The following is a 21,776-nucleotide window of genomic DNA, read 5'->3' as shown; positions in this document are numbered from 1 at the left end:
CTGTAAAAAGTGAAAGAAGAACATAACCTTTTAATTACGCAGTGGCTTTGGTATTATAGACTAGCAGTGAAAGAAGATTGTAATTGAGGTCTGAAAATATTTTTGTGTAGTAACAAAATTACTGACATTATTTCTCACATTTTCTCCCTAGAAATTTTTGTTCTAAAATAGAGAACCAAAGGGGTTTTTGTTAGTCTCCAATTACTGTTGTTAACCTCTTTAGTGTGAATTTCCCATTCAGATGTACCACTAACAGCTACTATTTATTGATCACCTGCCATGTACCAAACATTCCAGTTAGGGACTGGATATGCATTATCTCATTTAGTCCTCATCATTAGGCTGTGAGATTGATGGTATAACTCTGTGTTAGAGATGAGGAGGGAACAGAGTCTGAGTCGGTAATTGGATCAAAGTCACACAGGTAGTAAGTGGTGGCATGAGGGTTTGAATCCAGATCTTACTGAGTACTAAGTCCATTCTCTTTCTATTACGGTGTGATGCTTCTTGTTAAAGGACTTTATTGGAAAGGTAGACATTAAACCTTGTAATATTTACCTCCCCTTCCAGTGTTTGCTCAGTGTAGGGTTTCTTATTTTGGGGCTCAAGGATATGCTTAAAATGGTATGCTGATTTTCACATGTTTGTGTATGTAGAGGATTAAATATTTTTTTTCTCACATTTTAGTTTTGGGTTGGTGTTCTGAGATGGGACTGATTGCCCTACAGTGTCCTTGGAGGAGTCAGGAGAAGGAGGAGGGGGGCAACAGGCTGAGTGTGAGTGAGTGAGTACTGACCAGCTGTCCCTACCCTTGTGCTAGCAGTTAGCTAGTGCTTCGACGCAAAAGGGTACTAACATTTATTGAGACACACACTTTACATATATTATCTCAAGTAATTCTCACAACAGCCTTTGTGGTAAGTGGTTTTAGCCCCAATTTATAGATGGATAAACCGAGGCACAGAGAATTAAGCAAGTTTGTCCAAGGTCATGCAGGTAGAAAATGGAGTCACCAGTATTCCATTGATCATTGCAAGCATGTCTGACCACAACCCCATGGTCTTTTCCTTACAGCATGTTCTAATTTCTAACAACAGTAATAGCTAATATTTATTGAGCTGTGCCAGGCAGATTTTTTACTACTTGACTACATTACGTCATTTAATCTTTACAGTAGCCTTATGAGCTACATACTCATTAGCTCCATTTTACAGGTGAGTACATTGAGGCAGAAAGTTGAAGTAATTTTGCCAGGATCAGAGAGCTAGAGAGCAGCAAATTAGAGGTAGTCTCTACTCTGAGCCTACTCTCTCAGAAAGTGTAGTGTTAAGAAGTTTCTACTGACTAGAGCTGTGCTCTCTACCCTCCCCTGTCACCTCCCCTACCTGCACTATGAAAGTACAGGGGTTATTTAGGAAAAAGAGTTTGCTTGTTTTTTAGGTAAGTATACTTAAGGGGGAAATACTTTTCTCTGAAGAATTGCATATGAGTATAGTATTTACCACAGTAGGCCTGAAATCTAGCAGGGCTATTTGGATAAGTACTACTCATGATACTTGGCTATGAAAAATTAAACAGTGATAATTACTGCCTTCTTAGCCACTTTTCTAAAGATAACTAAAACTCCATCTTTTAATGACCAGGTTCTGAGGATGTTTCTTAACACCAATCTTCCTGCCACCCCCAGCACAATCAATTATCAGTAGTGATTCACCTTACTTCCTGTTCTTATGCCTAGTTGTCTGCAGTTGAGAGTGGGATTTTATTGCTTAGTTTTGGTCAGTGCATGCTTGACTTAGCAAGCACGATGTGGTTCTGAAGTATCTACCATTTAACTTTCAGCTGTGATGAACCATATTCCCATGAAATGAAATGACCTTTGCAGTACACAAAGCCAGTGCTTTACTCTCCTTCAGGCTCCATCATTAAGTGCACGGCAGTGCTTCGTGATGTAATTCCTTGGCTTGTATACAGCTTTATTGCAAGAAGGAAACAGAAGTGTTGTATGCACTGAAGTGATAATGATTCAAAGCCACATAGCTATTGTTCTTTGAATTTTTTTTTCTTTCATCCTTTGCTGTTGTTCATTGAATAGAATCCCTTTACAACCAAATAAAACTAAATGAAAAAAGCTGGGTTTGATTCTGTGCTGTGATCTTTACTAGCTTCAGTGGCCATGGGTAGCTTATTTAACTCTTCTGGGCCTCAGTTTCCTCATCATGAGGATTAGAGATAATATATGATAAGTACCCAGTATAGAACCTGGCACAGAGCAGATGTTCAATATAGGGAAGCTACTATCGTTGTTATTGTAAAATGCAAAGACGATCTTATGATGTAAAAGCTTGGGATTTGTTTTGTTATGGTAGTAAATAGTGTTTCCCTGTGGACTTCTTTGTGCTGCTTATATGCAGTCCAAGGAAAACAGTGGAATAGTGTTTGCGATAAGGAAAGATAGCTCTTTGTTCCCTTCAACAGACAAAAGAAGCTCATTATCGTATCAAGTAGTGACTGTTGCTATTGAAATGGTTTATTTGCATGTTTTTTTCTGTTTCTTTCCTAGGGATTTATTTGTGGCTTTTCAGTAGCAACAGGTGCAGCAGCGAGACTAGTGTCAGGATACGACAGCTATGGAAATATCTGTGGGCAGAAAAATGCAAAGTTGGAAGCAATACCAAACAGTGGCATGGACCACACCCATCGGAAGTGAGTAGATGTGCTGAATGATGAACACTATGGAAATTTTGAAGGGGGCACAGAGAAAATCCTGCTTTTCTTACTTCTTTATAGATAATATCTTAATGAATATTATTTTTATATGACTCCTGTTGGTGTTTTTGATTTTTTTTTTAACTGTACACTTAAATCATTCCTATTTTGGATCTACAAATACATTCTCCAGGTAACAAAATTTGCTACCATGTTAAAATGGACTACCTTGAGGTTTTAATGGGCAAAAGCTCAATTTTAGAGGGCTACTCTTTTACTGTTTTCCTATTAGCCATTAGGTTGTACACTAAGTTTTAACCCAGAAAATAACATAGTATTGTTCTTCCTAAGATTATACTTGATGGGGGATAGAGGGATAATAATGGACTTTGAAACATTAAAGTTATAAACATTTTGTGATGCATCATTTATAAGTACACACATCAATTTCCAATTTTATAAAAGATACATTTTTCTTGAAGACTTTAAAATTTGTTTTGGGTTCTCAATATCTTTTGGATTTCATGAAATTTCTGATTTAATTGCCTTTTTTCTTCAAAAGAGCTATTATTTCATTTTTAATGTCTGTGGCGAAAATATATTTCATCTAGCATTTTTTTTATGTATGATGCCAATGTATTTGTTGAGATTATATTTATGCCCCATCAAACTTTATTAGACATTTCAAGTATCAAAGTAGGCCTTCAGAATTAACAAAACTAATTTTAAGGTAACAGGTTAACCAATCCAATTAATAAGTTCTTTATAGGAAAAGGCTAAGCCAATAAAAATATTTTTTAGGTTATACTTCTATTGTGAAGCATTTTTCCAGGAAGACAATATGTAATAACTATATTTATTGTTATATAAATCTGTTGTTTATGGGCCCCTACTGGGAAGTACAGTATAAGATTAATTTGATAATTTCTGTGAAATATTTCCCCATTTAATGAAGATGAGATAATGCATTCAAATAAATAAAAATTTAAATAACAGTAATGAATATTTATACGGCATGCTATAGTTGACAAGCACATGATACCATGCTGTGAGATAGGTGGGAGAGATGATTAGAGAGATTGAAGGGACTTTCTTGAAGTCATGTGACTCATGAGCAGTAAAAATAATCCAGTGAAGACCGTGAGTTTTTCTCTCGATATGCACCTCTGGAGGATTGTTTTGTCTATTCTTCTCTATGATTGCCTATGAAATTAACACAAATCTTAGGCCTTGTGTTATTTCTTGTAGCAAGACTACCCATATCTTTGTTTACTTACTTTCTATTTTGAAATAATTTTAGACTCAGAAATTGCAAAAATAGTACAGAGTTTCATGTATCTTTTTTTTGTAGCATCTATGCTGTAAAATATTAACTCTTTAATGCTATTGATATATACTAAATATAAAATATTACCATTTAGATAATTGAGGAGATAAGAAGAAAAAGTCTGGCTCCCTCCGGTCCACTGCTCAAACAGGGTTGTGATCACTTTTCTGGCTCCCTTTAGAACTTGCTGATAACTCCAAGCATATTCTCACCATAAGGTTTATGTAAATACCACTCTTCATACTTAACCTTAATGGTGGTTCATCTGGTCAGTGGAGCACATTTCAAATCCTTGGATTTTCTATGTAAATTTTGGCATCTTGCAAAGAGAAACTTCTTATTATTCTGAGAAAGTGGTCATTTTTCCCTGAATGCTTAGCATAGTCAAAAAACATTTATATATAAGGAAAATAGTTTCCTAAGCATAGCTATTCCTTAACTCATGTATACATGTTTAAAATTTATTTTTGATCTCTACTTTATTTTCTCTGCATTATGACCTTTTTAGTGCTAACCCATCTAAGTATTTCAGTCTATAAATGTTCTTTTTTTTTTAATGAATGGTAAATTTTTGATCAAACCTTTCTCACGTAAGTCTATAATATTTGGATTTGGAAAGAGATGGGAAGGCAGCAGTCTTTGTGTTTGTTACCTTTATTCCATCTTGTTCTTTCTCCTTCCAAAATGCATTCGTTTCCTTCTTTTACACTCATTTCTTTTGCTTCATTATGAACTCCAGGCCCTTCCATAGATATAGAGTATTTTTATGCTGTACCTGTTTTGTCTGCTTTTACTGCAGTCTGATATTTATCACTTTCTCCATCTCTTATTCCCAGTACAGTACCTGGTACTTACCAGAACCTCCATACAAATTTGTTGACTAAGTCAATGAATGAATTTTCTAAAATCTCAAAAACAACTAATTCCTTCTTGCCTTCATGAGTATCATTCCCTCTATAAGAAAAAAAAAAAAAAAAAATTTCCTCCCATTCTTCATGTGGCTAAATTCAACTCATCTTTCAGCTGTCAGTGTAAATCTCACTTCCCAAAGAGGTCTTTTTTGATCTCCTAATTTAAATCAAACATTTAAAAGTACTCTCTCATTGTATGCAGTAATATGTGTTATTTTACATTTATTTTGTGATTATTTTTTAAATGTGTGTCTCTTCTAAGTACCGTGAGAGAAGAGGTGAGGTCTGTTTTATTCACTGCTATATTCTCTAGGCCTACCTCTTTGCCTAGAATACAGTAGACACTCAGTTAAATGCTTATTGAATGGGTAAATAAATTTATTTGCTTAGAATATGTTCTAAGATGTGAGTTACTGAGTCTGAGGATTTGAGTATTTTAAGATTATTAGTGCATATTGCTGAGTAGCTTTCCATGAAGACTGTTATATTTACATTCCCACCAACAGTGTCTGAGATTGCTTTATCTTTGCTAGTATTATTAGTTTTTATTCTTTACTAATTTGTTAGACCAGAAATGGTGTTTTATAGTTTTAATTTGCATGTCTTTGATTATTAATAAGTGTGAATCTTTTTCCCCATGTGTTTGTTCAGCCTCTCATGAAGACTCTTGTGCTGACATATCTATTCTTGGTCTTCTTATCTCTAATCTGCTTCATCCTTTATACTGTGAAGGGATTAAGTTCTTTGAAACAGGGTTTTTATTTTGTCATTTCCCTGCTCAAGAGTCATTCCTTTAGTGTTGTTGTCTGTAGTATGAAAGATGAGTTGCTTAGCACCTGCCATTCCAGGCCTCCCTTTCACCTATTCAGTCTTCTCTCACTGTTCCTCAGTGTGGTGTTATTGTTTTCCCTGACATTCAATTGTTTCTGTCTCTGTGCTGTTCCTTTTACCTGTGTGCCAACCTGAATTCTTGAAACACTTAAGATGGGTCTCATAACTAACCTGTTTATGAAATGTTTCAAAAGTAACCTTGTCCCAACTTTGATTCTTGAACTTTTCTTTTTTTTTTTTTTTTTTGTCGTTTTTTCGTGACCGGCACTCAGCCAGTGAATGCACCGGTCAGTCCTATATAGGATCCGAACCCGCGGCGGGAGCGTCGCCGCGCTGCCAGCGCAGCACTCTACCAAGTGCGCCACGGGCTCGGCCCTGATTCTTGAACTTTTCTATCTCATACTTGTTACTCTATTGCTTCAGTTTGCTTTCTAATTATATTATGTTTTTCATCTTTTTGTACCAGTTATCAGCTGCTAGGTAACAATGTAGCATAAACTCAGTGGCTTAAAACAAAACAAGTTTATTACCTGAGTTTCTGAGGGTCAGGAATCTGGGTGGGGCTTTCCTGAGTCATCAGCTTCAGAGTCTGTCATAAGCCTGCATGCAAGTTTTTGGTCAGGGCTGGGGTTTCATCTGAGGCTGGATGGGGGAATGTTCTCCTTCCAAGCTCATGTGGTTGTTGGTAGCATATAGTTCCTTCAGGACTGTTGGACTGGGGCCTTTGCTCCTTGGAGGCCGTCCTCAGGGCATACTATATGGACTTCTCCCTGTGGCACCTTACTTCGTCAGAGCTAACAAGGGAGAGCGTCAGTAGAGAGCCTGCTCGTAAGATGGAAGTTACAGTCTTATGTAATATAATCATGGAAGTGATATCCATCACCTTTGCCTTATCCTACCGGTTAGAAGCAAGTTGCAGGTCTCATCCAAACACACAGAGAGAGGATTACACAAGGGCATAAATACTAAGAGGCAGGGATAATGGGGTGTCCTTCAGTCTGTCTGCCACACTGCCCATCTCTGTCTTGGAGCACCATGTTTTCTATAACTATCAAATTTGAGCACCCAATAGTTACTTAATAAGGGCTTATTTAATTACAATAATAAAAGAAAGAGGAAAGTCAGTAAAGAAATGGAATACTCCACTAAAGGAGAAATGGATCAGTCCTTATGGAAAGTTAGGAGAGAAAGCAATATTTTATTTCCTTATTATTCAATTATAATATGGTTTTTTTCTCCAAGTGATATTTTTGACTTGATAATATATTTACTATAGTAATAAGGATGCATAGGAAATGTCAGACAATATTTTATGAGATATAGGGAAGTTCTGATTTCAAATGGGGTATGTTCCCAAAGTTGATTTTTTAAGTTGGTTGCTTGAGATGTTTAAAACTTTTCTGAATAGAAATAGTGCTATAAATGAGGTTCTGAGATTGGGTCAACTCAGGTAAGCTCATTTATCTTAGAACCATAAAGTGCCAGAAATAAAAGGGATCTGTTGGTTATCTAATGTGTAACCTTCTTGAAGCATCCCATCAAATACTTCTTAGTGCCAGCAAAAGCCCAGAAAGGAGAATGACTTGTTTTGTAGTTGAGCTAGGGTGGTAATGATACTACAGAACAGGTTATAGGCTTGTAGCCATTCATTTGGTGGTGGGGAGTGGTCTGATTGTAATATATTTTGAACTCTGACTGGCAATTTCAGAAATATATTTCTTCTGCCATTTTCTAGATTGTCCATAATTTTCAGATCTATAATGTATAAGTAGCCTTAGAATATGTCAATTATTAGACAGAAAATATTATTTTAATTCTTCCCAGAGAGGAAGCCCCCTATCTTCCATATCAATTTGGACAGAGCAGGGATGTTCCTATTTGAGATCCCTGAATTAGTAAGTGTAGGGGCTGTGCTGGGACAAAAGGTCTAACTTCGTTGGCCTCTGGGGAGAGGATTGGTGTAGGAGTGGGAGTGTTGTGCTTCCACCATAGACATTCCTGGGTCCTGGGTGCCTGGGTGCCTGAGATGGGAGAGGGTATGGCAAGGTGGCAGTAGCATAAGTCATTGTGAAGCTGGGTGCAGGTAAGTAGGGAACTGCTTTTAATCTTTTTTATATGGGTATTACATCATTATTAGAGAACTCTTTCCTCCATTCTGCGCATAATCCTAACACAGAGCTTAGTGTCTGCATTCTTTGTTACTCTAAGAAATTTTCCCAGTGTGTCTCACATATCAATATCAATTTTTCCTTAGAGGTTCTAAAGATATATTTTTGCACAAATCTAATTTTCCTTTTTTTCTGTCTTTCCTTTAAGGAAGCCATTTAAAGTCCCAATCACTGATAATGGCTCTGTCGCCCTAAAAATGCCTCTCAAATTTCAGGTAATCTGAGTTAACAGAATGTAAGGGCGCTAGAGGAATGAAGAGGGTAATGGCATTCATATATGAGTAAAACCTATGGAGGGGCATTTATTTGAGACCTTTTTTAATATTCTGCATAACCTTTAGCAAGGTACCTGGTGAAAACAGAATCAAGAGTGAGAGTTTTCTTTCTCTTAATTGTTCTCCTTTCCCAGAAGCCGGTGGTTTGGAATGTTTATGCTGGATGGGCCCTTGAGACATGGGCACTTTCATTTTACAGGCGAAGAAACTGGGGTCTAGGAAACATGAGTGATTGATGAAGACAAGTAATAGCAGACTAGCACGCTGCTCTTACACTCAGTCTAGTGCTCCTGGCATCATGTACTACACTGTCTCTGGTGGGCTATAGAGTGATTCTGGTTTCCTGCTTTTTTTCTCACACCCAGCATTTAAAGGAGAAGGAAACTTTTAGGAGAACATGGACAGAAAGAGGAGCAGGTTATATTAATTAATAAAGTAATAACTAAAGAAACTTTGAAAGGAACCAAAGCTCCTATACAGTGTGTGAAGCCTTTGAGTAATTTAAAGGCAATCTTTGTCTATTTCTTTCTCTGTGATGTACTGCATTATTCTCATTTCATATTTGAATAGTTTTACCATTTGTATGTTTTAAATATTTACTGAAAACCACCCAGCTTAAACCGATAATGTTATCTTTTTAGTAAGATAAAAGTTAATAGACAGTAGTCTTATTTTAGAGAAACTCATCATTTTTATTATCTCTACACGGACCCAAAATGGGAATTTAGTGGCTGCTGGTCACCTCTAAAGTTCAGAGTTCTGTAGGTTTAGTGTCTCTGGTTCAGTCTACCTCATGATCGCTAATTAGCTTATTAACTCATGTAAAGGATTATTTAAGGGGATGGTACTGATTGACTATGATGAATTGGTTCACTCTAAATGATTGCCAAGATTTCTGGGCCTCTATCATTTTTCTCTAGTCAATATGTAAAACATGCCTCTTTTGGAGACTTTTAAGAGTTATCAAACCTCATTGACTGCACATACCTGTTCCTGTTTGAAAAAAAAAAATAACCAGAAAAATACAGTTAAAATTTGTGAAAATACTTGCTTTCAGGGGCCTTTTATCAGCTAAGTACAGTTCTTTACGTTTATGTGACAAGGGCTTATTTCTCTTCTTCTTGACAACTTAAATAAAATTGCTGTTTACTGAATGATTACCCTTCACCATGTTGGAAAATTGTTGATTTTCTTTAGCCCTTAGCAAACATGTATTGAAAATCAACTCTGTGCTAGAGACTTTTATTAGGAATAATAAAATAGGAAGCAACCTAAATAGCTGAAAAAACGGGTTTGGTTAAATTCTTTCCAAAATTCATTCACGAACTGTATTTCTTGGCTGTCTTCTCTGGGTTAGGCACTTGAGATGATACTTTTAAGCAAGATAAGCATACTATTTTCGCCTCACAGAAATTACAATCTAGTGGATGAAACAGAACTTAATAAAATCATACAATCACAAATTATTACAGCTGTAGGAAGTTTTATGAAGAGAGAGGTAGAAGGTCATGACAGGTTATAAAAGGAGTGTGAGGCACTATGTATGATGCTGTAAAACTGATGCTGTGGAAGTATATCCACTAGATTGGAATATTTGCATAACATTATAAAAGGAAAAATAAGTTGTAAAGCAGTATATATAGCATGACTATATGTATATATATATGGGTATACATGTGCATAGTAAAGTATAGAGTGACGTGAAAATGTTAACATTGTGGTTAACTGTCGAATTATGGATGGTTTTCTAAATATACTTATTTCTTTTTTTCTAAGTTTTCTACTTTAATATGTATTACTTGGGTAATGAAAAAAAATAAAAAGAAAAGAAGACATTCATAGTCCCTGTTCTTGATGGGCTTGCATTCTAGTGAGGAAGACAAAATACACAGATAAATTAGGACAATGCGATGTAGAACATCCTGTGAAAATGTTGTCTGTTAATAACTGGGTGAGACCCTAGTTTCCTGGGTTCCTCATAGCAGTCTGCTGGGGAGAGGAAGATAAGGTTATTTGATGGTGATACTGGAATCATCATTGTATTAGTTTTCTATTATTGCTGTAACAAATAACCACAAACTAAGCAGGTTAAAATAATGAAGTTCTATAAATCAGAAGTCTGTACACAGTGTGGCTTAGTTGGTTCTCTGGCCCATGTTTCACGAGGTCAAAATCACAGTGTCAGTGGGGTCCTGGGGAATGAGTCCTCTTCCTCACTCATTCAGGTGTTGACAGAACTTGGTTCCATGTGGCTGTAGGTCTGAAGTCCTTTTTCCTTGCTGGCCATTAGCTAACACTCATTCTCAGCTTCTAGAGGCTGCCTATATATTCTCTATAGGATATAGAATATATAGGCACTTTTCTGCAGCAGCACTGGGTCAAATCCTTCTCATTCTTGAATCTCTCTGACCTCTCCTTCTTTGGGGCAGCATCTTGGTTCCAGGTTGAACATGTGGGTTGAAGTCAAATAAAGCAGGTCTTTGGAAGGAGGGCACATAATGGTGACTGGAGGGAGGCTGGTGAATGGGTGATCATGTGGGGTTTGGGCTGAGAGTGGCTCCAAGAGCCCATCTTCGAGTGAGAATAGGATTCTGATTAGAATGCCAAACTTGTTCTCGTTGGGCTGAATCTACACATTGGAATTCTTTTAGGCCAGGCTAAAGCTGGGTGAAGACTGGCACATACAGGAAGGAGCTCCTAATTCTGTCTGTGGAGTTGTAGAAGCTGAGAAGAGAAGAGGTTGTACATCTATCCATTGTGCTAATGCTTGAGTATTACAGTGTTCTACCCACCTGTTATTGAGGGATTCTTCAGAGCAGCAGCTGATACCTGCTTGTTCCCACTTTGGGAATAAGTTTGAACAAATGGAGATGATCTAAGCTTTTGATGATTTTGGCTTTGGTTTGAGGGAAAGCCCTCACCTCTCTGCCTCCTGTCAAATACTGTGTGATTCCAACATTAACCTATCATATCTGCTAGTTAGCTTAACACGAAAAAGAACAACCTAGATAGATACCTCAGTTGAATCTGCATTTGTGGACTTATTTTCCAACAAATTTACAAGCATTCGGAAACTGTAACATTTATGATGTTCTAAACAGGAACTTATCATATTATTTATACAATTTTTTCTAAACTTTTATTTTCTCTCGTGGAAAATATTAGAAGTTGTAAAAGTGATAGCTAAATATTAGAAGGCAAATTTATGGAGACATGTTTGGAAAATATTTTTTTGTGTCATATTTTGTGACCACACTACTCTAGCCTGAATTTTTAAACACTTTACAAGGGTACCATTTGTATTGCTGATATAATTCTGTCTCTAGGATAATACTGCTAGCAATTTGAAAAAAGAGACCCATCTACATACCCTAGAAAATGCTGGAGTTGAAAGTCAAAATGTTTTGCAGATTCTAAATAGGGAAGTGAAAAGCCACTAAACAGAATTAGGTAACTTGTGTGCAGCTAAGCAGGATGGGATGATTGGTATCTCTGTGTTGTTTGACATGGTGTGTACACTTGCCATACCTAAGTTAAAAGCGCTGACATGTTTTCAATCCAGAGTCTCACTACTTGGGTTGGTTCCAGGTTAACCTGGCACCTATAAAGATTTTTAAAAGCTTCTGTCATTGTACATGAGCTCATAGATAATGACCTTTGTCATATACTTTAGGTAATTACTAATCACTTCAACTATGTATTTTACAGTCATCAGATTGCCACCTGTTCATGTTTATCTGGGTGTGAGAGTTGAGGGCAACAGAGAACACAGTCCACACACGGCCACCTTTACTTGTGACACCAATTACAAGTTCAGGGGTCCTATAAGACCACCCCTAGGTTCAATAATTTTCCAGAAAGACTCACAGAACTTGCTGAAAGCTACGATACTCATGTTTACAGTTTATTATAGGGAAAGCATATGATTAAAATCAGCCAACAAGAGGAGTACATAGGGCAGAGCTTCCATTGTTCTCACCCTAGAGAGTGGAGAGTGTAAGAGCCACACTACTTCTCTGGCATCCATGTGTGGTGGTCCACACAGAGCATGGCCAACCAGGGAAGCTCACCTGAGCCTCAGGGTTCATAATTTTTATGGGACTCCATTATGTAGCTGACTCAGTCTCCAGTCTCCAGCCCTTTGGTCAAAGTGGTACCATATTATCCAGTTTCCCAGTCTACATGACATGTTGGTCTTTCTAGAGTGGTCAACCTCCACCCTAAATACTATCTCATGTGGCTTGCCCACACCCTAAATCACATTGTTAGACTATCTGCGGTGACCCAAGACACCCCCGTAAACAAAGACACTCCTATAAGGTTTAGAGATTAGCTCCCAGAAGTCAAGGGTAAAGTCCAGATCTCCTCTGAATAAGGTTAAATTCTTCCTGCACACCGGGACTCTTTAGATTAAGTTGAATTTTGTAAAGTACATTTTTTAAGAGGCACCTTAAAATATTTTATTTTATTTATATAGTTTTATTGAGGTATAACTTATATGTAATAAAATTTACCCATTTTAAGTGTACAGTTTAAATTTTGGAAATGCACTTTCCACCACAATCCACACTTCTTTCACCCCCAGAAAAGTACCTCGTGCCCCTTTGTAGTCAATCCTTGCCCATATCCTTGTCTTCAGGCAACCATTAATATGCTTTTTATCAGTACAGTTTTGCTTTTTCTAGAATGTCATATACATGGAATCATACAGTATGTAGTGTTTTATGTCTGCCTTTTTTAACATAGCACAATAATGTTATTGAGATTCATCTATGTTGTTAAATACATCAGTGGTTCGTACCATTCAGATTACTGAGTAGTATTCCACTGTGTGGATTTACCACGTTTCTTTAATCTGTTCACCAGTTTTTTTGATTTTGGGTTATGTCCATATTTAATTTTTTTTTACTACTATGAATAAATACTGCTTTGAAAATTTATGTACATGATTTTATATGTACATATATTTTATTACTCTTGGATAGATACTTAGGATTGGGATTGCTGAGTCACGTTTAACTTTATAAGAAATTGTCAAACTGTTTTCCAGTGTGACTGCACCATTTTGCATTTCCAGTAGGAAAGTTGGAGGATTATTGTTGCTCCACCTCCTCATTTTGTATTACCAGTCTTTTTATTTTAGCTATTCTAGTGGGTGTGTAGTGGTGTCTCATTGTGGTTTTAATTCACATATTTGTAATGACCTGTGATGTTGAGTATCTTTTAAGTGCTGATTGACCATTTATCTATCTTCTTTTGTGAAGTATTTATATCATTTGCACATTTTTTAACAATTGGTTTGTCTTAATGATTATAAGAGTTCTTTGTAACTCTTTATGAGTTCTATGTAATCTGAACATAAAACTTTTGTAAGGTATATGTTTTGCAAATATTTAATCTGTAATTTGCGTTTTTGTTTTCTTAATGGCACATTTCAGTGAACAAAAATTTTTAATTTTGATGAAGTTGAATTTATCTATTTTTATTAATGGTTCATGCTTTTTGTGTTCTTTATAAGAAGTCATTGCCTTACCCAAGTCCACAAAGATTTTTTTTATGCTTTCTTCTAGAAGATTTTTGTTTAGCTCTTATGTTTATATCTATGGTCCATTTTGATTTAATTTTTTTGTGTATGGAGTAAAGAAGAGGTCAAGGTTTATCTTTTTCCCCCATACAAAAATACAGTTATTCCAGCAGAATTTACTGAAAAGACTGCGAGTGTCCTCCCTATTGAACACCTTTGTTGAAAATAGATTTTATTTCAGTTTGAAGGCATGAAAGGAGGCTGATAGAGTTTTTAGTAGTGGAAGCTTACCAATATTATGAAGAAATAGAAATAGTTTACCTCAAATAAAGAAAGATATCACATTTTTTATAGCATTGTTTTAAATAACTGGTTGCAAGAAATAATATAAAAGAGGTAAATGGAATATGTGTAGGTCATTAGGAAGAAAAATAATACTATTAGCCAATGACAAGAGGCTATAACCTGGAATGTTTAGGAGATTCAACAAAAACATATCTTGAAATGGGGTGCTTAAATTATAGGTTATAAAACATATGCCTAACTTAATTCAGTCATTTATTTTATCAGTACACAGAAAATGATAATGCTTGTTTTATTAAAAAATAAAATCTAACAAGATATATATATAGGGCCAAATACAGAGAATTATAATACTTTAACAGAAAGAAAACAGATAATAAGAGAAATATAATCTACTCCTGGTTGAGTAGTCTTAATATAATAAAGATGACAGTACTAAGAAAGTTAATTTATAGATTTAATACAGTACCAGTTAGGATCCCAACAGGATGTTGAATTGAACTTGATAGATAGTGTAAATCACAGAGTAAAGGAGCAGGCAAGAATTTCAGGGGGAAGCATTTTTATTTTTTTTTTATTTTATTTTTTTTATTTTTATTTTTTATTTTTTATTTTTTGTCGTTTTTTCGTGACCGGCACTCAGCTAGTGAATGCACCAGTCATTCTTATATAGGATCCGAACCCGCAGCGGGAGCGTTGCCGCGCTCCCAGCGCAGCACTCTACCAAGTGCACCACGGGCTCGGCCCAGGGGGGAAGCATTTTTAAAAGTTATTCTCATTCACAAAATAATTTGAGGGGATTAGAATTAGGTGCATATATTGTAAGATAGTGAAATGGGGATAGAAGACCAGGAGCCACACAATGGGAGTGGAGAAGAGGTTAGACCAGAAATCTAGGCTAATTGTAGTTACCAAAGCTGGACACCAAATTAGCCACGAACTCTTTGGCTTTGAAGACAGAAAGGGAAAGTTGGCTTCATCTGTGGTTGCAAATCCAAAAGTATGTAGGCAGACACTATAAATCACTTAAGTGGGCTGTTTACAAGACAGCGGGGAACACTGGACACTTTGAACTTTACATGTGTGTATCCCATATAAAGGAAATAGCTGCAACATAGTTCTAGCTGAGTTTTGGTGTGTGGGTAGAGGAGCCCAGTGATGCGAACTTTTCAAGAGAAGCCAGAAATCTGTTGGTGGGAAGAAGAGCGGGGGATCACAGAAGACCTGTTGACCTTCTGATTTTTTGTTTGTTTGTTTTTTTGGTGGCTGATCTGTACTGGAAACTGAACTCTTAACCTTGATGTTATAACTCTGCACTCTAACCAGATCTTGTGATTTTTAAATGTTGGCAATTAATGTATTGGCCAAACAAAACACGTGGGGGCTACGTGTTACTCATAGTCTGAGTAAGGATTATGTGTTTATAGTTATCATTGTCTAAGTAGTAATTGTATAGCTTAGAGGGGAACAAAAGGAGTTGTGCCATTCTAGACCAAAATCTGTACCAATGTACATTAACAAGATGACCTGATCGTAGATTTAATAGCAGTGATAGAGATAGTAGAAATAAACCGATAGAGGCTTAATATATGAGAAAGTAAATAAAACAGAAACTGTGAAAACAGACAGAGTTTAACAAAAAATATTGGGTAAAATGATAATGTGAAGAAAGTTACATTTATATCTATTTCAGTTTCATACCACACAAAATAAATTCCAGATGAATTAATATTTTTAAATGAATATTATACTTATCGTTGTTGATGGATGATAATGTATACATTATTGAAGCAATGAGGAAATTAAGAAATACCAAGGTGGGCATGTTCGATTATAAAAAAAATTTGGTCCTCTGTTATAAAGATAAAAGCAATACACTGGGAATAGTATTTGTAGTTTTTCTATTATAGATAAGGTTTTTCACGTAATTGGGGATATGTCTATAAGGGTGGATGCATTAGGCAGATAACCAAAGGAGAGTTTACACTGCAGAAAATAAAAACAATAATATTTGGCCTGAAGACCTTCATTTTTAAAATGAAAATAATAGTAGTGCCTACTTCCTGGGGTGTTTTCGAGGAATAAACATGATAAGTGATATATACACCTTGGCGCAGTGCCTGGTACTGTAAACATTAACTGCTATTGATTATGATGATCTTCATTATCATCATCATCATCATCTTCTAAAACAAGTTTCAAAGTTACTTATCGAAGCTTCTTCCCTTTTATCCCAGATGGGGAAAGCACAGCTAATGTAACCAACCTTACATTTATGTAGTTTACAAAGAGCTTTCCCATATTCTGTCTCATTGATTCTTCCTCTAGCCTTGGGAACTGTTTAAATTTTTTCTCAGTGGCGTCTTTTAGGATTTACTCTTCTGCAGTCACAGCTTGGTCTCTGTCATAACCCTTAATTGCTCCACCTATAAAATCAATTCAAACTAATTCAGGAATTCCCTATTCTGACCACAGGCGTCTCTCCTTCCAACTCGTGTGTGCTTTTTTGCTCACTGCAGCCATTCTTCGACCTCTAGTACTTTGACTCCTGTACTTTTTCCTTTTTCTACTTTTATCTTTTTTTTTTTTTTTTGGTAAAATATATATTTTTGTAATGTTACGATACTGTCTAGTGCCTGTCTCTGCCTTACTCTGTCTTTCCCACAGATTTAAAAGAAATCTGTGATGGGCAAAGGATTTGAATGGACATTTCTCTGTAGCAGATATATAAATGGCTCATAGGCACATGAAGAGTTGCTCAGCATGATTAGCCATCAAGGAAATGCAAATCAAAACCACAGAGTTACCACTTCACATCCTCAAGAATAGTTATAATAAAAAAGACAGACAGTTACAAGTATTGGTGAGGATGTGGAGAAACTTTGGAGCCCTCATACATTGCTGATGGAAATGTAAAATGGTACAGCTGCTCTTGTAAGCAGTCTGGCAGTTCATCAAAATGTTAAATATAGAGTTACCATATGACCCAGCAATTTCCCTCCTTGGTATCTACCCAAGAAAAATAAAAACACGTGTTCACATAAAGACCTATACACAAATGTTCATAGCAGCATTATTCATAATAACCAAAAAGGGAAAACAACACAAATGTGCATGAACTGATGAATTGATAAACAAATGTGATACATCCATACAATAGAATATTATACATCTGTAAAAAGGAATGAAGTACTGATATGTGCTACAGCATGGATGAACCTTGAAAGCATATGCTAAGTAAAAGAAGCCAGCCACACACAAAAACCATATTGTATGATTCCATTTATATGGAGTGTCCAAAACAGGCAAATCTATAGAGGCAGGAAATAGATTAGTGGTTGTTCTAGGACTGGGGGCTATGGAATTTGGGAGAACAGGGAGTGACTGTTAATGAATATGAGGTTTCTTTTTGTGGCTGTGAAAATATTCTAAAATCAGATGTAGTGATGGATGAACCACTCAGTAAAATATACTTAAAAATATTAAATTGCACAGTTTACACTGGTGAATTTTATGTCATGTTAATTATATCAGTAAAGTTGTTAAGCTAAAAAGAAAGCAAAACCTCTGGCCGTTGGCTCATGGCACATATTATTTCTCAGTATCAGGGCTTGGACAAGTTATTTTGAGAATACTCCCTCTGACCATATAGTATTGACAATGAACTTGAATTTAGAATGTTCTTCCAGTTAACTGGATTAAAAAAAAAACTTTTCTTCATGTTGCTCTTGTGAAATGTTTTTATTTTATTTTATTTTATTTTTTATGGCCATTTAGTTTATGGTTTTTATCCATTTTGTATTGTTTTTTATTGTTTACATCTTTGTTAAATTTTAGATTTTAAAGGAAGGGCTATATCAGTTTTAAATTGTTCTATGGTGTCAAGAACATGTTAGTGCTTACATATCATGTTCTACATTCATCATAGACTTTTTGGGAAATGTTTTTAAAAGGTATTCTAATTTATTTTCTTGCCTCAGTTTAGTATAAGGAACACATCTGTCAGTGACTCTTGGTGTCCATTCTGGCAGTTATTTGTCCCTGTGTAGTACAGGTATAAGGAGGAAAGAGACACTGTAGCTAAACTGGAGAATCATTTCTGATGCTTTTCCAGTTCCATGCCTTTGTTTTGCAATGTTGTTATCTCGTTTGGCTCTTTTTTCATCTTTATTCTTAGTTTTATTCTTTTGGGGGCCCTTGGACAGTCTGTTCAAAACCTTGAAGTAAGATTAAAAAGTACATGTGGATTTGCACACTAAATTTTGCTTACGATTTCAGAAGGGTCACAGATTTTACTCAAGTTAAGAATCTCAACTCTACCCACTCACTTTGGTGATCTCATGCACTCCCAGGGGTAAGCTACCATTTATATGCAGATAATTCCAAAGTCTCTGTCTCCTGTCCAGATTTCTCTGCTAGAACACTGAAGCTAACTGTCTAGGTCCACTTGAACACTCCACGGGCACCTGAAACTCAAACTTTCTGAAGCTGGAACGTCATCTTTATCCCTGCATACTATACTCCTCCTCCTGAGTCCCCTGTCTTACTGAATGGAGCAGGATTCCAGACTAGAATGCCCTGTCCACCTTTGTCTAAATCAGATGCTAAGCATCATTTCCTTCCACATATAATTCATCATCAAGTTTTCTTAAGTGTACCTAAATGCTTTTGAAATTCTCTCCCTTTCATTCCCATTCCCACCCCAGTCCAAGTCATCGTTTCTTGGCAGAAATCTTGTAGCCTCCTGACCAGTCTCCTTACTTTCTCTCTTGCTTGCCTCTAAGTCATTCTTCACATTGCAGCCGGTGAACTCCCAACAGCTTCCCAGTGTCTTTAGCCTGAACTCCAAACTTTTAACATCTGTAATACCTCTTATGAGGCCCTACCTGATCTAGCTGCACTTGCCTGTCCAGCTGTCTCTCTCTTTCATCATAGTCCATATCAATGTGCATATCACCCGTTCATTTTCTCAACTGTGCCGTGGTCTCTCTCACCTTTAACTCTTTGAATGCTCTGTTCCCTCCCTGCTCCCATCCTCTTTCCTCCACACCTGGCTAACTTTACTCATGCTTTAGGTCCTGGCTTTAGGTATCCCTTCCTCTGGACACCCACCCTGACTTTCCATTCATGAAACCCATTTGATGCCTCCTCTGCTATCCTCTTTCCCTGCTACAGCACTTACACAATATAATTGTCTCCCTACCCTCTGGAATATGAACGCTGGGAAGGGAGACACTTGGTTTGTATGATCTTATTTGTCACTGTATCTCCAGTACTTATTTAGCACTGCACCTGGCAGAGTAGTTGTTCGTTAAGTTTCTGTCAAATGAATGAGAGGATTTCTCTCTACCTGAAATATTTTTTCCTTACCTTCCCTCCACCCAGACCCGTTTGGCAAAATCTTACACAATTATCATCTATTTATTAATTCAACAAGTAGTTATGGAGATCCTTCCTTGTGCCAGGCATTATTTTAGACACTAAGGATACAATGATGTGTTAAACAGCCAAATATCTATGCCCTCTTGTAGCTGATATTCTACTGGTAGAAACAGATAATAAACAGGTAAAGAAGTAAAATATACAGTGTGTATTAGTATAAGTGATGAGGAGAAAAAAACAAAGCCGGAAAGATGGAGAAGGCACATCAGAGTAGAGAGCTGACATTTTAGACACGGTGGCTACTGGAGTTTTCACTGAGAAGGTGACTTTTTTTTTTATTACACATACATGTGGGGTCAATGTTGATTTTCAATAATTGTGTACAACGCGTGGTGATCAGTATGGTTAGCTTATTCATCATTACAATATGCAATCATTCTTTGTGTCCATTGACCAATTCCTCATTAGCCCCCCTCTTTCCTCCTCCCTTCCCCTTTTCCATCTCTAGTTTTCTAAAAGTTCAACGTATTACTGTGACTGTTGCTTCTTTCTTTCTCTCTGTCTCTCTTTATTCTTCATTTATTTATTTATGGATTCTGCTCCCAGTTATGAGTGAGAACATATGGTATTTCTCTTTCTGTAACTGGGTGGTTTCACTTAGAATAATTTTCTCCAGGCTCATGTGAAGGTGACTTTTGAGTGAAGGCTTGAAAGAAGTTAGGGAGCTAGCTAGCCCTGTTGCTATCTAGAGGAAAGAACATTCCAGGCAGATAGACAGTGCCAAGGCCCCAAGGTGAGGGTGTGCCAGAGTGTCTGAGGAACAGAAAGGACATCAGGGGGAGGCCAAGGGAAGGTGAGGTCAGAGAGGTAAACATTCTCTGAGTATTACTGTCTTAATCTGATCCCTGGGTTTCTCCCACAATTTTGTTGTTTTCAACTCTCAATGCTATGAATCACGAGAAAGGATTGTGAAAGTTTCTCTTCTTACCAGTTGCCTGTAAATCCAGGGCTATCGAAGTGCCGGCAGAGGAGGCTGCTGTGCTGGTTAGAGTTCAGTTGCCTCTTTGGGGTATGGGGAGGTGCTTCCTTAGGTTTTATTTTCACCAGTGGTGCCTCTTTCTCAGGAGATTTTCTCCTCTTCCTCATTAGGATTGGGGAGGTGGTGGAGAAGTGGGACACCCCTGCTGTCAGCCTCATGGGTTGGGTTTCCCGCAGCTCACCTCAGTCCCTGCTTCCTTCTGTTCTCTAGCACTTGTTCATGCAGTATTTGGGGTGTTGAGAACATTGAACAATTTCCTCCGTGCTGTCTTGAGTTACAATTTTGAAGACAAATTGCTGCTCTCAACTTGTTTCTTTCTCTCCCCTTAGCTTTGTTCCAGAACGTTGGGGGCTAACAAGGTTTTAGTTAATTATGTGTTGCAGTGAGTTGTGTTAGTTTAGTCTGGGTTTTATCAGCTTCGGTGTGCTGGCCTCAGAGCTCTATCTTAGTATAACATGGCTCTGGGGCATTTGGGTCTCATCCTCCATGAGATGACTAGACTTGCCATGCTGGCCCCCGCCTCCACCCCCCAAACAGGAAATAAGAGGCCTCCTCTGGGCAGAATTCCACTGTGGGTGGAGTACAGATCTGCGGGACTCTCTGTTGCCTATATTTAGCAATAGCAGAAACCTCTGTAAGCTGTCGTGTTTTTCCTTTTGGTGTGATTCACTAATGGCAACATACTCTGTGGAAAGGGGCTATAAATTGTAAATTGATATGAGGTAATAATTGGAAAAATGATCAGCCTCCATTTTTATTCCCCTCATGGGAAGACATGTTGTCAGGAATCACTAAAGCAGAAGGTGACGAAGGATTTTTCAGGCAGCCTTCGAGCTTTAGTGCTGCAGCACTTCCGTCCTGATTAGAAAGGAGAGAAGCCAAATTCGGCAGGAGGCGGCCAGCAGACCTAGTATCTGCTTGCCACCTTTTGCTCCAAAAAGCCTTGCCGCAGAGAGTTGCCATGGCAGCAGGAGGCAGTTTAATGGCTGAGGCTCATCTCTGGAGCAGTGCCGCTGTGCCCCTGCCGTCCCCTCTCTGGCCCTCAACCTGAGGGGCTGGTTATACCAGGGCATCAGTGTGCTATGGCCATTTGAGCGCACGTTGCCTAATGGAGTAGAGCTATAAGATCCTCCAGATTCAAAGAATGTCTCCCTTTTCTGTCCCTTGCTTCTCCTTTGCACATAGCTCTTTGATGCCCCATCCTATAGTCGACCTTATCAGATTATTTGCAGTTCCTTAAATATGCTCTTTCATGCTTCTGTGCTTTTAGACATGCAGTTTCCTCTGCCTGGAGTGCTCCCTTCCCT

General features: G+C 37.3%; 1 protein-coding gene across 4 annotated transcripts in view; it reads left to right on the top strand.

Moving 5' to 3' along the window:
• The window catches only part of SLC44A1 (solute carrier family 44 member 1), a 168,051-nt gene that overhangs the window by 56,690 nt on the left and 89,585 nt on the right, over positions 1 to 21,776 (top strand). For all 4 annotated transcript variants that reach the window (XM_063081720.1, XM_063081722.1, XM_063081721.1 and 1 more), the window contains exon 3: positions 2,564 to 2,706. In XM_063081720.1, coding sequence (XP_062937790.1) covers positions 2,564 to 2,706 — 143 coding nt within the window. The remainder of the gene's footprint in view (positions 1 to 2,563; positions 2,707 to 21,776) is intronic.

This window comes from Cynocephalus volans, chromosome 17, assembly GCF_027409185.1.
Source record: "Cynocephalus volans isolate mCynVol1 chromosome 17, mCynVol1.pri, whole genome shotgun sequence".
Classification (NCBI taxonomy): Eukaryota; Metazoa; Chordata; class Mammalia; order Dermoptera; family Cynocephalidae; genus Cynocephalus; species Cynocephalus volans.
The sequence above is the reverse complement of the archived record's forward strand: the minus strand, read 5'-3'. Positions and strand labels throughout refer to the sequence as shown.